This window comes from Carassius carassius, chromosome 8 (assembly GCF_963082965.1).
Source record: "Carassius carassius chromosome 8, fCarCar2.1, whole genome shotgun sequence".
In the NCBI taxonomy this organism is placed as follows: Eukaryota; Metazoa; Chordata; class Actinopteri; order Cypriniformes; family Cyprinidae; genus Carassius; species Carassius carassius.
Genome location: NC_081762.1, coordinates 8,915,470 through 8,933,506, shown reverse-complemented (window position 1 = coordinate 8,933,506; position 18,037 = coordinate 8,915,470). Strand labels below are relative to the sequence as shown.

At 35.6% G+C, this 18,037-nt stretch overlaps 2 protein-coding genes across 3 annotated transcripts in view; one reads left to right on the top strand and one right to left on the bottom strand.

Moving 5' to 3' along the window:
- Positions 1-330, bottom strand: part of LOC132145172 (tyrosine-protein kinase STYK1-like) — a 12,240-nt gene extending 11,910 nt beyond the window's left edge. The window contains exon 1 of the mRNA XM_059555963.1: positions 228-330. The gene's annotated coding sequence lies outside the window, so the exon portion shown is untranslated. The remainder of the gene's footprint in view (positions 1-227) is intronic.
- The window catches only part of LOC132145171 (chloride channel protein 1-like), a 20,131-nt gene extending 2,094 nt beyond the window's left edge, over positions 1-18,037 (top strand). Inside the window, exons 2-23 of one of the 2 annotated variants that reach the window (XM_059555961.1) lie at positions 3,481-3,754; positions 3,838-3,969; positions 4,439-4,567; positions 5,276-5,409; positions 5,575-5,652; positions 5,812-5,890; positions 6,421-6,546; positions 6,645-6,729; positions 7,123-7,224; positions 7,389-7,473; positions 8,215-8,370; positions 8,652-8,721; positions 9,498-9,608; positions 9,838-10,051; positions 11,432-11,565; positions 11,904-12,076; positions 12,331-12,412; positions 12,588-12,673; positions 12,977-13,021; positions 13,197-13,301; positions 15,910-15,996; positions 16,081-18,037. In XM_059555961.1, coding sequence (XP_059411944.1) covers positions 3,481-3,754; positions 3,838-3,969; positions 4,439-4,567; positions 5,276-5,409; positions 5,575-5,652; positions 5,812-5,890; positions 6,421-6,546; positions 6,645-6,729; positions 7,123-7,224; positions 7,389-7,473; positions 8,215-8,370; positions 8,652-8,721; positions 9,498-9,608; positions 9,838-10,051; positions 11,432-11,565; positions 11,904-12,076; positions 12,331-12,412; positions 12,588-12,673; positions 12,977-13,021; positions 13,197-13,301; positions 15,910-15,996; positions 16,081-16,548 — 2,955 coding nt within the window. In that variant the 3' untranslated portion in view covers positions 16,549-18,037. Of the gene's footprint in view, positions 1-3,480; positions 3,755-3,837; positions 3,970-4,438; positions 4,568-5,275; positions 5,410-5,574; positions 5,653-5,811; positions 5,891-6,420; positions 6,547-6,644; positions 6,730-7,122; positions 7,225-7,388; positions 7,474-8,214; positions 8,371-8,651; positions 8,722-9,497; positions 9,609-9,786; positions 10,052-11,431; positions 11,566-11,903; positions 12,077-12,330; positions 12,413-12,587; positions 12,674-12,976; positions 13,022-13,196; positions 13,302-15,909; positions 15,997-16,080 lie in introns of both variants that reach the window. The other variant, XM_059555960.1, reaches the window with a different exon arrangement.

Here is an 18,037-nt window from a genome sequence, read left to right as displayed (position 1 = left end):
GCACAGCGGCATATCATTAAAAACTTTTTCCAACACGCTTTAGCTTTAAAACATTAGCATTTTATGAATATAATTACTTATTTGTAGATGTGCTCTTAGTGTTTTTTTATATTAAAATGACAAAATCTTTGGTTGTGCTCTTGTACATGCATATGTGAACTGCACTCTTTGCCTCAGTGCCACATTTGTTGTTAGCTGTCTAGTGCTAGTAAGCATGACAGTGTCACCTGATTATAGGTTTCCAGCTTTCCTTGGGAGTCCTTGAAAGACAGATGAACAAATTGGAAGATAGAAAGATCCACACAGAGGTGTGTGGGGAAGTGTGGCCATGAACATTGGGTCACACCGAAGCTATTATTAGCCTAGCAGCTAATATTACAGGCCCTGGGTAGAAAGGGGGTAGTTCCAATCTATGGCGGACGGAGGGGATCTGCAGGGGGTGTAGAAGACCATAGGTGTAGGAGCAGACTGGTATGAGATGAGAAGAGAGGAGGGGGTGAAATATAGAGAAAGCAAGGATTAAATGTACTGTGGGAACGGACGAAAGTAACTGGATAGAAGCACGGAATGAGAGAGAGATGTGTTATGAGGAAGAGAGGTACATGATAAACCTCTACATAGGCCCATTCCAAACGTGAAAGTGAGCGCCTAAAAGCAATAAAACTCCAAATAGTAACACATATAGATACACATTTAATATTCTTTGTAAAATAATAGGTCTAAACCAAAGAAAAATGGTTTTAAGTAAAAAATATATATATACCATAATAGTTTATACTACAATTTAAAAGTTTGTAATACTGCATTGATTTAATCAAATATGCAGTAAAACAGTAATATTGTAAAGTTGTATTATAATTGTTTTTTATTTTAACATATTAAATTGTATTGTTTATTTAATTTATTTATTGTTATACAAAATATCTTGTACTCCAAAAACATTTCTCATAGTGAGTTTCTATGCAAATCTGAGATTATTAGCAATTTTTTTTTTGTTTTTGTTTTTTTTGAGGAAACCATGATACAGGGATTCCAGCAGATAACCAGCAGTTATTTGACATTAATTTATTTTTTTATGTAAAAGTATGAATAAAAAAAACAGCATTTATTTATTTTCACTTTTTTTAGGCTTATCAAGTATGAAGATCACCACAAACATGCAAACCCATATTTGATCATGCTTGTCTAGAAGTTTTGAGCACTTTGCACCCCTCTGCATCTACAGTAATTTTCATTGTTTACTTCATTACATTTCTAAAATGAGATTTCTACATCAGCAGTATAATATTTAGCATTCGGAAAGACTTTTTTGGAAAAAAAGATTATGTTGTGCTAAAAGTACTTTGTATGAAGCATCACATTTGTCAAAACATTTCTTAACCCGAACGCTTCTGTCAGATCCACATTTACCTCTTCACATCTTTATTTCCATACTGAAAATAGCATCTGTAAATCCATAAGTCAACATTTCAACAAGTTGTAGTTAATCACTCTGATACAGTGCATCAAGGTTGTTTCATATTCACCACACAGCCCACGTAAAAAAATACTATAGTAATTTATAGTAAATACTGTAGTGTTTTTGAAGTACATATACTATAGTAAAGTGTATTATACTGTATATATTATAGTATTTACAACAATTTGTTAATGAATGCTACAGCATACTGTAGTGTTAACTACAGTGAACTGATAAACTGTAATAAATACTGTAATATACTTTAGTTTTTACTGCAGTAAACTGTAGTGTATTTTAGTATATTATACCCTATAATTGTAGAACACGTAGTACAGTATTGGGTAAATTAATTTGTTTATATTAGTATGGTTGTTATATTACCACAGAAACTATAGAATTACCTCAACAAATGAATTCAAATACTTTAATATAGTACGGTTCAAAAACACTATAGTATTTACTATAAATTACTATAGTATTTTTTCATGTAGGAGGGTAGGCCTACATCATGTCCCAATCCCATTTACTCTCCCTATCATTAGGAAATCTTACAAATTGTTTATAGAGTAATTTATGAGATTTGCGGATTTAAATGAAACATCTATCTCATCTAACATATGTAAGAAAGAAATGCTTTTTGTTTCAGGTCAAACTACTGGGGCGTGTGTGTGTGTGTGTGTGTGTGTCTGTATGCATGTTTTTGTGACATATCAGGACACAACTCTGTATAATGACATGGGTATGACACAGGTATTACAAGGAGAGGGTGACTTACGAGGACATAACCCATGTCCCCATTTTTCAAAACGCTTATAAACCATACAGAATGAGGTTTTTTTTGAGAAAGTAAAAATGCACAAAGTTTCCTGTGAGGGTTAGGGTTAGGTGTAGGGTTGGTGTAGGTCCATAGAATATACAGTTTGTACAGTATAAAAACCATTACGCCTATGGGATGTCCCTACTTTTAACAAAAACAAAGATGAGTGTGTGTGTTAGAGAAAGTAAGTGGGAATGAAGACACAGGGAATGTATTTTCCAGATGTCTAGGTCTCATCCGGATGGTAATAAATCTAAATGTAGACTACTGCTCTTCCGCCGGTGGTCTTACTTGAAGCATGTCGAGAAGATTTTCCTCTATTTTTGGACTCTCCTCTCCTCTGTCACCTCTCGGGTGCATCATGTTGTTTTAAAAAAAACAAGAGCAATGTTTTAATTTATTTTTATTTTTATTTTTTGGAGACGTTTCTGTAACAATTTGTTATGTGATCGCACCAGTGAGAAACATTAAAAGTGTTTTTTTTTTATATTCGGTCAAACAGAATAAGTGAAATGCATATTTTACCATGGTTAATCTGAAGAACTGTTGACAGCAGAAAACATTGACTTCTTAAATGTTAATGAATAATACAATTTTAAAATAAATTCATAAATATTATGACTAATAAAATAAAATGTAAAATATAATAAAATAATAATAGTCATGACAATAATGCTAATAATAATAATAGTAATAATAATAATACACCAAAGGAAAGCATTTATTTTGCTCATTTGGATGAAAAAATACTTCAGCTTTTATTGACTTTTGACCTCCTGAAATACAGTTGAAAAGATTTTTTGGTATCTTATTGCAACAAATGTGACTATTCAGTATTAGATATTTTCAATAAATATACAAATTGTTTTCAAATGGACTTCGTTCTGACAAATCTAAAGGTATAACAGCAGATGTCTTGTATATCTGCACAAGATAAGGCGGTGTGTTGTAGTGGGAAATAATCTGACCTGGTAACTGTAAGACAGAGTTCTTTTAGTGTCATTAAATACTATAGTTTTTCATTTATATTGTGAATATGTAAAAATTTATTTAGTTATCTATTATAATATTTGGTTATTTATATTAAGTTTTGTTATGTTTAAAGCTGCTCCATGGGGATTGTACCTGTAAGTTGCTTCAGGTAAATCTGTCAGGTATTTATCTGATCTCTTCTGTAACAAAAACCTGTGATATTCTCCATCAGCTATATGGAGAGTACAGGGAGCACCCTGGTGGGTCCCAGAGGAGAGAGGCCACTCGCCTTCTGATGGAGAGACAGCGGAAAAAACATGGACATGGACATCACTACCATGGACAGCACCATTACAGTCACCATGGGCGCAGTCACAATCGAAGACGCCATCACAGACGCAAGCATGTGGAGCTGGACATAGGCAGCATTCATGACCGGCAGGAGGAGGAGGAGCAGGGCCACACGTCGTCCTTCAAGAAACGCAGATCCTACTCCAAGTGCAGAGGTCAGTAACAATGAGCCTTGCAAAAGCCAGAAGGAAATAAATGTGAAGTCTGGAATCTGATAGGAATTGTAATATTTTCCCAGACTGTGTGGCTCGAGTACAGAAGTTCCTCGTCTCGAAATTGGGGGAAGACTGGATCTTTCTGGTGTTGTTGGGTATTACCATGGCATTAGTTAGCTGGACCATGGACTATGCTAGTGCCAAGAGTCTACAAGGTACTAGTCTCCCCAGAATACCATCTGCTTGTCTTTTTACTTATTCTTCTGTTATTTAATTTTGCATATATGTTGTATTTAGTTAGTATATATTTATTGTTTGATTTAATTTCTCTTATTTGTGTCTTATTCATTATAATTCAAAGTGTGTGTGTGTGTGTGTGTGTGTGTGTGTGTGTGTGTGTGTGTGTGTGTGTGTGTGTGTGTGTGTGTGTGTGTGCGTGCGTGCGTGTGTGTGTGTGCGCAGAGAGAGAGAGAGAGATTTGGGGGTCCATGTATCAAAACATTTGGACATCCCTCTTCTGTTTTGCCTAGTGTTATATGTCCTATTCTTTTGTCTCTTTTCCATGTTTTTCCCACTTTTCATTTCTAAAACTTCTACATACTGCTTGCTTTTGTCTTCTTTGTTGTCCTTCTCTTTCTCTACCTCATGTGCTCCATCACTTCTGTCCTTCTCCGTGTCTCTCAGCCTATAAGTGGTTTTATGGGGAGTTGAGGGGAAATATCCCGCTGCAGTACCTGGTCTGGGTCTTCTATCCCATGGTGCTCATCCTGTTTGCCTCCCTCTTCTGCCACCTGGTCGCTCCTCAGGCCATTGGTGTGTAGCTTTCATTGTTTCATTAGCTTCTTTAGTTTTATTTACTTGTTTATTTTTTCTTTCGCCAGGGTCTGAGATTATCTTTTTGCCTCACCGGCTAGAAGTGAATTGAGAATGTTTTTGTTTTTGTTGTTTTTGCTCGTTAATATATTTTACACACTATCATTAAAGATATAGTTTTGTCCTAAAGGGATCATTTATTTATTTTCTGGCTGTGTTTGAAAGCCGAACTCAGTTCTTTACTGATATTAAATGCTTGGCGAATTCAATTTATACCATGCCTCTTTATATAACCTCTTTTTTTTGTTATTTATTGAGGTGTCTACACATCCTTTGTCTGTCTCTATAAAGTACACTTTCTGTATACTGTGTCACTTGTAGTTAATATACAGTATATCAGCCACATAAAAAAAGTATTTTCTTTAACTACTGTAACTTCTGCTCACTGTTTACTACTCAACAACGCCACCTGCTGGTTCATCTATTCAGCCCATTGATTGCCAACCTGTGGTAATTATGCAGGTTACAGGAAGATATTCTTTTATTTTATCCTATAAAACTGACACTTTCAAATTATTTGGGTTCAGTACAATGTCACATCTGATCAGTTGTAACTTGATTTACAGACCTTTCACATTCCTTCTTTTTCCAAGCCGTTTGATTGTTTTGTGTATTTTCTTTCCTCCTCTGACTCTTATTTCCCCTCAGGCTCTGGTATTCCAGAGCTGAAAACCATACTCCGAGGTGTTGTGCTGAAGGAGTATCTGACGCTCAAGGCATTTATTGCGAAGGTGGTGGGACTCACTGCTGGCCTGGGCAGCGGTATGCCGGTTGGCAAAGAGGTGAGAAACATTTGATTTTGCAGTCTCATGTAACATACACAGGGGCCTCAGTTTTTCATTTTACATGATACAAAATGCACTGTACAAGTGCCAGTTAATGTCACCTAAACTGGCCTCAGCCCCATCTGATGCTTACCTTTAAACTGTGCTATTTTTATGCGTTAGGGTCCCTTTGTTCACATAGCCAGTATCTGTGCCGCTGTGCTAAGCAGGTTTATGTCTTTCTTCTCTGGAGTTTATCAGGTAAGTAGAAGTGCATGGAGATCCTGCAATGCACATTTGGCTTCTCCATTCATAAAATGCTGAATGCTCATTTATCATCCAGGAGCAGGACAGCTTTTGTAGTTGTTGTACCCTCAACTGTGTCTGCTTCACTGTTTTTGTCTGCCTCTGTGTCAGTAGAGCCCATACTGTTATACAGACATCCTCACAGTGGGCTGTGCTGTGGGGGTTGGATGCTGTTTTGGAACCCCTCTCGGAGGTAAAGTGTGTGCAGAAATGCCATTTTCCTTAATTTTTCAATTCTTTCTTGAAAGGATTAATGGTTGTTTAATTAACCGAAATTAAATTAAATTAAATTAAATTAAATACTGAAATTAAATCGTTTTACATTTTTTAAAAGATTTGTGTTTCAAATAATTGTTTTTTATTCTGAATCTTAAGCAGAATGTATGATTATTTGCCAGTGAAATGTATAGATATATTTAGACGTAGAGGTTTTTGCATTCATATTTTGATTGTATAAATAGTATTAATACTAAATAAATAAATAAGATATACAATACCAAACAGAATTTGGAGGCAGATATTTATTGTTGTTGAAAGAAATTAAGAATTTTATTCTACAAGGATGCATTAAATGTAATAAGTTGAAAGTGACAGTAAAGTCTTTCCTGGGAAGAATGAAAAATATTTCACATTTGTATCATCAAATTTGATGGATTTAGAAAGTTTGAAATTCCCTTCTGTAGATGCCAGTAACCACTCTAAATGTTTCTTTGGTTCATCCAGGTGTTTTATTCAGCATTGAAGTTACATCAACCTATTTTGCTGTGAGAAACTACTGGAGGGGCTACTTTGCTGCCACTTTCAGTGCTTTTATTTTTAGAGTGCTGTCTGTGTTTAATAAGGATGCAGGTGAGATGAATAGTCATATTCGTGAATGAAGTCACATGACTCATACACTGCCACTACTCTGTAATGAGTATGTTTTATTCCCATATCTGTTGTTTCAGTTACCATCACTGCTCTCTTCCGCACCAACTTCCGTATGGATTTTCCTTTCGACCTGCAGGAGCTCCCGGCGTTCGCCATTATTGGGTGAGAGCGCGGGGGCGAGAGCGTGCCGTTCGTGGTGAGGGCACAATCCTGAAGCTGTGTGTGTGTGTGTGTGTGTGTGTGTGTGTGTGTGCGTGTGCCATACTGCAACCCTTGACACACTCGCATACCTGAGCACACAGCTCTTTAATTTAACCAAAGTGACCAGATGGTGGCAGTATATTTGATTTGTTAGAAGGTCAAGTTTCACTAACACATTTTGATGAATTTATTGTACTATATTGCATAATAATTGTGCTCACACTGATCCGAAACAATTCAGCAAAAGAGCACAGCAAACTTCTTGTCAAACTTATAGCTGTAAATGTGATTTTTATATTTGAATCGTTGGAATAATATGATTGTTTTTGTCTCTGATTTGCTTTTTCTCCACAGGATCTCTTGTGGGTTCCTGGGAGCTTTCTTCGTTTACCTGAACCGCCAAGTTGTCCTGTTCATGAGAAGACCGAACATTCTCACAAGATTCCTTACAAAACAGTAAGAGAAATTAACTCCGCAAATGATAACAGACAATATATTACCTTTAGCATTATTCTAAGAGTATGCAGTACTCACCTGAGAGTTATTTTGCTGTAATCACAATCTTTCAAATTATTACTCAAGCAAAATAATTACAAAATGTGTCACATTTTCTTTCTCAGCCGGCTGATTTTCCCTGCTGTTGTGACCTTAGTGGTTACGACACTGACATTCCCTCCTGGCTTTGGGCAGTTCATGGCTGGAGAGGTCAGATTAGAAATATTTGATAACTGATGCTACAATTTTGTTCATTTTTATAACTAAAAAATTATATCAGCTATTTAGGATCCTCCTCTAATGCAGAGGTTCTCAACCAGGGGTCCGGTGCCTACTAGGGGACCTTGGCAAACTTCCAAAAGGGGCCCCAGGATGATTTTAAATAAGACAAAAAAAAGCATACAAATAAACTAAAACTACTAAAAATCTAGATATTTCTTATTTTACTTTTTTGGTCTTTGATGAACCAGGATTCTCACTTTGTGTTTGACCGGGTGTTCTTTTTTTATAAATCATTTATTATATAGGATATATTATATATCAATAAATATTTGTTTCAAATTATGCCAAGCTCTGATATTTTATCAAGTATATATTGTGAGTACAAATACTTTTATAAATCCTCATCTTCAATGCTTATCCAATAAATCGACAACAACTGGAAAGGTCATGGAAATATTTTGATTTAGAGGTGTAGGGACCTGAAAGAACATTGCAATCTGGAAATTGAATGTACAAACGAGTGGTATGCACTGATTCAAATATGTTTTAAAAACAAAACGTTGTCATTACAGCAGATCTTTTTGTGTAGAATGGTGGGAATTTGAGTCACAGAGGTTGAGAACCACTGCTTTAATGTTTATGGTCTGTCTGTCATTCAGACAAACTTAAATCTTTGAAATATTTCATTCATTTGGGTTTAAATGTGAGTTTGACTGTGTTTGTCTGCAGCTGATGCCCAGGGAGTGCATCAACTCTCTGTTTGATAACTTCACCTGGACTAAAATATGGGGTTCCTCCCTTCCTCCTGGTCTCGGTCGCTCTGCTGTGTGGTTTCACCCTGATGTCAGCATCTTTGTCATTCTTATTCTCTTCTTTATCATGAAGGTTGGTCCTTTGCGATATTTTGTTCACATTGTTCTCTGTCAGTTAAGTAATTTTCTCTTTAAACACTATGAAAGTATCATGCACTGACACTAGTTTTAGTTATCATGTATAGTTGTCTAGCTGGCTTGAATAAAAGCTGCTTGTTCCACAGTCATTCTCTCTCTCCATCTGTCATGTTTGAAGCTGCTGAAGCAGTTGCTAAATACAGGTTGTGCTGACAGCAGTCTTTGAGATTTTAGAATTAAGGCAATCATGTGAAAGCATTATTATTCATCTCACAGTTCTGGATGTCTGCAGTTTCCACCACAATGCCCATCCCGTCTGGAGCTTTCATGCCTGTCTTTGTATTGGGTAGGTCACTGGTATTATTTATTTATTAGTGGCTGCTATTTACAGATATTTTCTCATTTATTTAAGGATCCTTTTAACATACAGTGGGATCCAAAAGAAACCATGTTGTCGTGCTGGGATTTGAGATCTATTTCAAAGTTATAAAATGTATAAAAATAATTTATTGATTTGAAGATTTTGAACAAATGAATGTTTTCAAAGAAATTAGTGTTATGACAATATATATTTATATATATAAGATTTTATTATAAATAAATATTTATGTTTTTACACAATTTCAGGACACTAATCAAATAAGTATTTTTTTTTGGTCAAATAAATAATTTAATTACATTTTTAAAACCATTTCTTGTAATTAGAAAAAAAAATCTATCATTTTCAGTACCAGTCTCAGACTTGGATCTCCCTCTAAATATTTAAATTCACTTTGACTTACAGAAATTAGCCATGCACATAAAATGTTTTATTTTATTTTATTTATTTTATTTTCTTTTCATTTTATTATTTTATTTTACTTCATGCAATAATATTCAACAGCTTAATATGTACATTCACTTATTAGACTCAAAGAAGTTAGTCAGGCATTTTTTATTTTATTTTTATTTTATTTTTTTATGCAACAATTTTCGCTAGCTGCATGTCCCAGACTTTCAGATCTCAGGGTAAAAATGTAAATGCACTTGTTACACTCATATAATTATTTCTTTTTTTACTTTCATAGAAACACATATTTTATTTCTTTTTATTTTTGAATATCCACTGCAATGTCTTTACAGGTGCCGCATTTGGTCGCTTAGTGGGTGAGATCATGGCTACTCTCTTTCCTCACGGTATCCTGTTTGATGGAATACTGTACCGCATCATCCCTGGAGGGTACGCTGTCATTGGTCAGTCATCCTTTCCTCCTCTTCCAATCCACCACGCTTACCTAATGTGTGCTCATATTGTGCTTATGATGTCACTTCCTGTTCCTATCTTTTCTTCTCTTAATCTCTGATCTTCCGCTGCATGTGTCCATACTCCCTCCATTCATTATGTCACCCCTTTCATGACCCTGTCTTACAGTTCTCCATCTTTCCTTCCTGGTACTCTATTGTTTTATCCCTGTTCCTGAAGGTGCAGCGGCGCTGACGGGGGCCGTCACTCACACCGTTTCCACCGCGGTGATCTGCTTCGAGCTGACCGGTCAGATCTCTCACATCCTTCCCATGATGGTCGCCGTCATCCTGGCCAACATGGTAGCGCAGGGTCTGCAGCCATCACTGTACGACTCCATCATCCAGGTCAAGAAGCTGCCCTATCTCCCAGAGCTGGGCTTCGGCCACATAAGGTGCGCAGACATCACAAATGCCAGCACTATGGCTCCACGTTTGTGCTTGGCTCACACCGCAACCAGGTTCCCTCACCCTTGCATGCACACAGCACCTCAAAGTCCTTGTGATTCATTAGCAGCGGGAACTATTAGTAAATACACTTGTTAACGAGGGGCAGCAACATGAAGTTTTGGCACCCTTCCAGCTAACACTCTTTACATGTCCTTCAGGGGTTTGTCAATATGCTTAGCTGTCTAAAATGGCAAATAAAACCGTGTTTTGTGTAAAATTAGCAACATTAGCTGTTTGATAACATAGTCAAGCCAAAAGCGAATCATATCAGTTACCATTATTTAGAGCAATACATAAAATTCATTAGCATTCTGATGCATGGACTTTTAGACAATCCTTTATGATTCACTCCTCCTCTTCTTCATCTGAATCAGTTTCTGGTTCAAAATTAAATGGCTAAATTAAATCTAGTATTGCCACTTGTCGTTCTGTAGCGTTTGCTACTTCAGTTGAGCGAGTGAAAGTGGAGCAGGCATATTGAGTGGAGGCAGGGACTGATTTGCATATTCATTGGTCTATGTACTGTATGCTAAAAGAGGTAAGGGTGTAGAGTTAAATTTAAGCCATTTTAAGTCATGAAGAAATTGTTACTTTTAAAAAAGGAAATAAAAAAATATGACTTTAAATGCTATAAGTTAATTTAGACATCAGTACAGCATTATAATGTACAGTGTAGTGTTACTGTAAAACATAATGGGATTACTTAAAATAAATGTTAACTAGTGAGATGTCAGCTAGTTTCCGAGGTCTTCTAATTTATCTTGATGTACTAAAATAACTCAAACTGAAATAAAAAATATTACAAGTTATTTAGACGTTTTAAAACAATAAAAATTACAAAACACAATTACTAAAAATTGAACATTCTGCATGAGCATGCAGAAAATATAGAAATAATCTAATTCAAAATATTTGTAAAAAACTATAATACTTCTTAATCTTAATGATAATAAAATAACACTGGTACAGTATGAAAAAAATTAAAGGTATTTTTTTTGGGGGGGGGGGGGGGGGTTGTTAAAATTATGAATATTATTACTGGGCCTAATATGGTATGTGTCGTTATTTTACCCATATCACTAAAGCAGCCAATAAGTTTGATTAAATGTGACATTTTCTGCTTCCTTTTAAAAGCATATTTATTTTACTAACTATACACTTTTATATATAGTAAGTGCATTTTATTATTTGGATTAAGAATTGTACATCTCTTGTACAATTAGAATAGACCATAGACCACCGGTCTAGAGTTAATAACCTTTTTAAGCTCTGTCAACCAGCCTTTAGCCAGTGAAATTACCACACAGTTTCTGTTTTTACTACAGCCAGTATAATATCTTCGTGGAGGACATCATGGTGAGGAAAGTGAAGTTTTTATGTTCCCATTCTACATACAGAGAAGTACTGCATTTGCTGGACTCGACCTCTTTAAAAACCTTCCCACTGGTCGACTCCAAAGGTAATGTCACGCAGGCTGTCTAGACAATTTCTTGAGTCTAATTACATTTCCCATTATGGCATTTTTCTAGCTGCATGCAGTCTACCAAGGTGAGCTATGAATTTGTATTTTGTTTCAGTCCTAAAGCTCTGTTTAAAATCCTAACAAGCTATCAGCCTCATGTCGTTTGCTTAGCAACATGAAGTTGCTTCTTTATAGAATTTCAAATCAGTCAGGACCTGAATAAGGCCTATCTCTATACAGCTGTACGGGTTTTGGAACAGAGCCCTAGTGTCAGAAACCATTTTAATGCTCATACAGTATGTAACTGGCTTCTGAACTCACTTCACCTTCAACAGAATCTATGATTCTATTGGGCAGCATTGAGCGGTCTGAGCTTCTCGCCCTCTGTGATTGGTGGCTGTCAGCAGAGAGGCGGATCCTAACACAAGGACAAGTGCCTTGTGCCAAAATCAGCTGGGAATCCTTTGCCTTTGTTGATGAGGAAGAAGAGGAGAATGAAGATGATAAGGTATATCTATCTATCTATCTATCTATCTATCTATCTATCTATCTATCTATCTATCTATCTATCTATGATCCCTATCCGTCCATCCACCCATCAAAACACAACAGGAAACTGCTTTGCTTAGAAAATATAATTGAATAAATAATAATAAAATTACATTACATAATAGTTTTTATTTTTATTTTTCCTGAAATTTTGCTTTTGTATGCCTTTTCAAAATGACAGTTTGTACTTACTTTTCTCTGTGAAATGTTTAGACGATACCAGTTCAGGAGGAAAGAAACGGTCCTGTGCCTCCACCCAAACCTTCAGAACCATCCACCAATCACACGTCTCCCGGTGAGAAACTCTCCAGCAAACATAACTGAGCCATCCTCTTTAGAAACCTTAATAAACCTCAGGCAAGCACTTCTAGTGAACAAGCATCTTGAGGCCATATAAGTGATACTCATCCTTTAATCTGCCTTCCGTCTTTTCCATTTTTTTTCTTCTCGCTCCTCCTCTTCTTGCCTAGATAAGGGTCCTTCTCCATCTTTCAGGAGAATTTTACGTAACTTCTTTTCATCCTCTTCAGAACGACACACAGAAGGTCAGCCACAGGTACATTGTTCGTGTCTATAAGTCCCTTGTGAAAACCTGTGTGTCTGAATTGCCCTCAGCATGTATGAAATTTTAATGTAAGGTCGATAAAATGAGAAGAGCCAATGTATTGCTAATGGTCTGCATTAATATTCATCAGTGTTTTTCAAGGACATGTGCAGTTAAAGGGAAGTGAATGGTCTTCCATAGAATGTGTCAATATGCAAATATTCTTGTTAAAATGTTAATGAGTTTGAATACTTGGTTTAAATGCACCATGCCATGTGTAATATATTTATTTATTGTCTTTTTTTTTCACCCTAGGAGCCTTACCCTCCACCTTTAACTGATACAATGACACCAGAACAGGTATTACCAATACTATAAGTAATAAGCTTCCAGGTAGATATTAAAGCATGAAAGGAAATTGTATTAATGTAGGTTCTGGATATTGTTAGATGTTTTAATACTGCAGAAGAGTTGCTAAAATAAAACTAGGCAAAGCAGAGTTGAAGCCTTACGTGGTTTTGATTTGGTCACATAGATCAAAGTCTGGGAGGAGACAGAGATGGACAAACCTCTAGATATCGATCAAATCAGAATAGACCCCTCCCCCTTCCAGCTGGTTGAGAGAACATCACTGCATAAGGTGAGAGACATGCCAAATCGAGTCAAGTCATTTGAGATGTCTCTTCGTGCATTATACAATACATACTGTGTAATAAACAGGAAAATATAACAGAGTTAATATTGCAAACTTCATCAGTTATGAAACAAATAAAAATTCCAAGTCAGTTCAGAGTTGATTCAGTTCAGTTCAATAACAGCATCGATGTTGCAATGCTCATCAGTTCATCAACAAAAAGGGTGATTTCAGTTCAAACAACTTGTAAAAGTGCATGTAGCATCCGATGACCCCTTTAAACCAAATGCATCAAATGTAACATTCTTTCACTCCCTTTGTCCTGTTGACAGACTCAAGCACGTGGACTGTGTCAGAAAGTGAATACGCATCTGTATACTGTATCCAGTTTAGACAAGATAGAGGCAGTGATTCAAATTCTGTTCTGCATTCAGCCCAAATAAGTGTCAAGCCGTTAAGCATCCACACACATAAGTTCACAACCCTGGCAACGGCGATCGCGGAAATAAGTGAAGATGATACACAAGCAAAAGCCAGCACAGATAGGTTGTGTGAAACAATGCAAAATCAACATTACTCACCTATCAAGAAGAAACAACGCAACCTCGCCATTCGATTAGAGCACTTCCTATTCCTTGAGTTCTCTACTGTTGGAAAGCTGCTACAATATTTACGCAGGTCTTACCTCTTGCCTGATAGTAACCATCATTTTGAATGTTTTGTTCCTCTGATATTTTCCTCTATTCTTATCTGCCATCTCTCTCTATCTATAGTTGATCTACAAATATCTGTCACGTGCTCTACACTGTAAAATCCAATAGTTTACCTTACTTAGATTTAATTAGTTATCTTTACTTAGTCGTTATACTTACTATGTTTTATAAAGTTTCAGCTACTTTCAAGGCAAATAAAACAATTTACGTACTGTTTTGAGTGACACTTACTTAAAATATTCAAGTAGCCACAAAGGAACCAATGACATTAATAAACCAGTGAGAGGCAGCAGTGCACTAATATGTTGCTAATTGCCGTTTTTTTTTTTTTTAGCTCACCATTATAGTGATTAGCATTCCCTTTGGTTGGGCACTTGAAACTTCATTTATGTTACTATAATTTTCTCTCTATTAATGGAGAAATGCATCATGAAATCAGAGTTATTTGATTTCAAAGAAAAGTAATAAATAGGTTGCTTTTATAAAATGACCTATTTTTTAATTAAAGCATTTTTATGTGTGTGTTTAATAATGACCTTTTTGAGATTTTATTTTTCATAAATACCTTGATATGCTTTTTATATAATCCTTAAATAGTGAGTGGTAATATGCTGAAGTCACACACAGACTTAAACATTCATCACGTGAATCACAACAATGGTAACAATTAAATTTAATTTATTTTCATTAATTGTAACAATAGCCATTTTATTTGCTCTTTTTGTTGTGCTACTGCTGACACAAGGCAGCAAATAAAATTGGCAAATAAAAACAACTTTAAAACAAAGCAACTGCATAATTTATTCTGTGCAATGCATTCTGGGAGTCAGTAAGTAGCTATACTAAATCATGAGTAAACCTAAATGAAAGGATCAAGTACCCCCTACAGTTCTTTTTTAGTTACTAGAACTCTTGTGTAAGTTAACTATACTAAATAAGCATTTGTCAGTACAACATACTATTCCTATTTCACTTTACTTAGTTTTTTCAAGGCAATCAGTTTGCATGCTTTTTTTAAGTAAGCCCAACTTATTAGATTTTACAGTGTATGCTAGACACGCCCCCTTACTGCTGGTTGGCTACACGTGTGTTTTGGGACTCAGTCTGACACTGTGGTCAAAAACGTTTTTCAAATATTGCTTAGTGCACCTTTAAGCAGACAAAAGACTACTTCTGTGCAAAAGAAATCAAGGGAAATTTGGTTTCTCATGTCATGACCCCTTTAAATGACATTGTTAAATGTAATCTGGCAAATCTCAAAATTTATATCTATTTTTCATAATGTACATTGTTGTGATCCCTAAATTCACTTAGATTTAAAACGAATAATTTCAGTTGTAGTATTTACATTTTTTAAATAAAATAATTTAGATTTTAATTTGCAGTATGTTAAATAACGTTACATTTAATTCATATAATTATTTAATATTTTAAAATAATTATTGGCTTAATTATTGGCCAAAATTCTAATGATATATTCCTATTTATTGTTTTTTCTTTTTTTATTATTAGCCAAAACCCTTTAACCTAAAATATTGAGATTTTATGTTAATATTTCAATAATTCAACAACACTTTTGCATGTTTACAGTTCACTGATGTCTGTAAATAGTCACATGGCAAACAGGTATAAAAAAAACACACCTTTTTAAATAATATATAAAATAGTATATTTTTAGCAAGCGTTTTATTTTTTTATTGTACAGTTATTTATTTTTTATTTATTTACATTTTACTTTTAATTTAGTAATCATTAGCTTTATATTAACTCACAAACTTCAGTTTGGAAAACGCTTGCATTAATGGAACACATTTTTTTCATTTAAGCATGGTGATATAAAATTGTTCTGCTCATTGTATCTTGATGATATGGAAGGTCAATAAAAACACTTTTTCCCCCAGACTCATACCCTGTTCTCTCTGCTGGGCCTCAGTCATGCCTATGTAACCAATACTGGAAAACTAGTGGGAGTGGTAGCACTGAAAGAGGTAGCTCATCCATCCATCAGTTGTCATGGCTAGTTAATTCTTCTTTTCCAGATAGTCTAACACTTATTTCTTCTTTTGCATCAGCTTCAAAAAGCCATTGAGGGCTCCACACGCAGTGGTGTACGCTTGCGCCCCCCTCTTGCCAGTTTCCGTGACACAAATCGTAAAGCCTCGAAGCCTCCTCAGGCCTCCTCCCCTCCATCCTCCCCTGGCTCCACCACAGCTCCCTCCTCGCCTCTGTCTGCACCCGTGGTCCCTCACGTCCATTCCCTGAGCCCAGCGGCCCCAGTGCAAAAAGAGGAGGAGGAGATGGAGGTGTGGATTGAGGGCGTGAAGCACGAGGTGATCGTGGGGAACAGCAGAAGCATGATGACTGGAAGCAGTAGTGGCAGCAGTAGCGGGACAGGAAGTAGTGACAGTGAGACAGGAAGTCCCGACAGCAGCCCAGCCCTACCGCCCTCCTCTCCTCCACCACCCATCCCTCTCTCCACCCTGCAGCCCGTCCCGGAGAACAAGGAGGGTGTAGAAAATGAGGATGAGGAGCCCCTTTAGAACAAGTAAAGTTTGTTTTTCTTTTATTTAAGGTGTGAACAGTGTACTTTTGTTCACTTTTATTTTTATATAACAATTTCATGTTTTTTTATTCATGTGCTGCATTTCAAAGGTTTCAAACTGTCTGTTATTTTCCTGAGTCACACTTAGTTTGTTCTCCTGCTCTCTTTTCTGCTTCCTTTTCCTCTATTCTCTGACTCTTTTTTTCCCCCTATACATTTCTGTAAATAATTTTATTTTCCTTTTTTTAATTTCTTCCTCTTTTTCTTTTTTCCACTTAAGGGGAAAATTTTATTTCCAGATTGTTTTAGAGAAAGAAGAAGAAAAATAAGTAAAAGAGTTTTCTTCTTATTTCTCCTCTTCCTCTAGAATTTTCTGTACATTTTATTTTCGTCTTTCTTGTTTTTCCTCTCACTTTTCTACTCACACTTGCGCTGTTCATTTCTCTTTCCTCTAAATGTTTCTGTAAATAAATGTCATCTCTTCCACTACCACTTGCTCTTCCTCCTTTTTTCCTTTTCCTCTAAAAAAATAAATAAATCGGTAAATAAATATAAACTGCCCCATGGGATTATGTTCAGATTGGTGCTCTTTTTTTTACTCCCCAATAACACTTCTAATATTTCTTGACATTCAGTAGTTTAATGTTACACTGCTGTCAAAAAACATAAATGGGGAATCTTCAAACATTTACTGATTATATTTTAATATATATATATATGTGTGTTTTATTGGAGCACTAAAACATTAACATTTTCATTACTGACAAAAGTGATCATGTTGAACCAGGTCTACAAGCGCCAGATTTCAGACCTCATGAAAACACTTAAAGTCTTCATACACCCGGATCATTTCATATGTGTTAACATGTGTGTCATATGTGTTAACACTTTTATGTTATAAAATATACAAAATCAATTTCCAACAAAGAATATTTGCACTGCATTGTTAGTAGTTGTCAAAAATATCTTTATAACAAAACATGGCCAGCAGGTGGCACTTTGAGGACCTTTGAGAATCTGAACTTTCTTTTCACCTAGAACAAATTTTCCTTGTGCCCTTATCCAGTTCAGGGTGTGCGCACTGTCCTTTCGTAATGAAACCCTTTATATCCTGCCTTCATCTATCCATAATTTTCTGAAATCTATCTCAGGTGTCTCTCATGTCTTTAAACCAAGGACTGTCTGCTGTTTATGAACAATCTATGTTAGTTGATATGATCTGCTGTCTTCTTTTAAATGTCACAGTTATTTTAATGTGATTTTATATCTGTTCAGTCGGTGAGCAATAACTTTATTGGCCTCCATTTTTGTTTGTTTGTTTTTGTCATATTTATTAATTTATTTATTCTCTTTCCTTCTTGGTGTGATGAGATATCGACAGAAAAATGTTTGATTCTTAATGTAGCTTTGAAACATTGATTGGTTTTGTCTCATATCTTCCAAGAATGATTAACAATTCAATAAACTGATACGTCTGAATTAAAAAA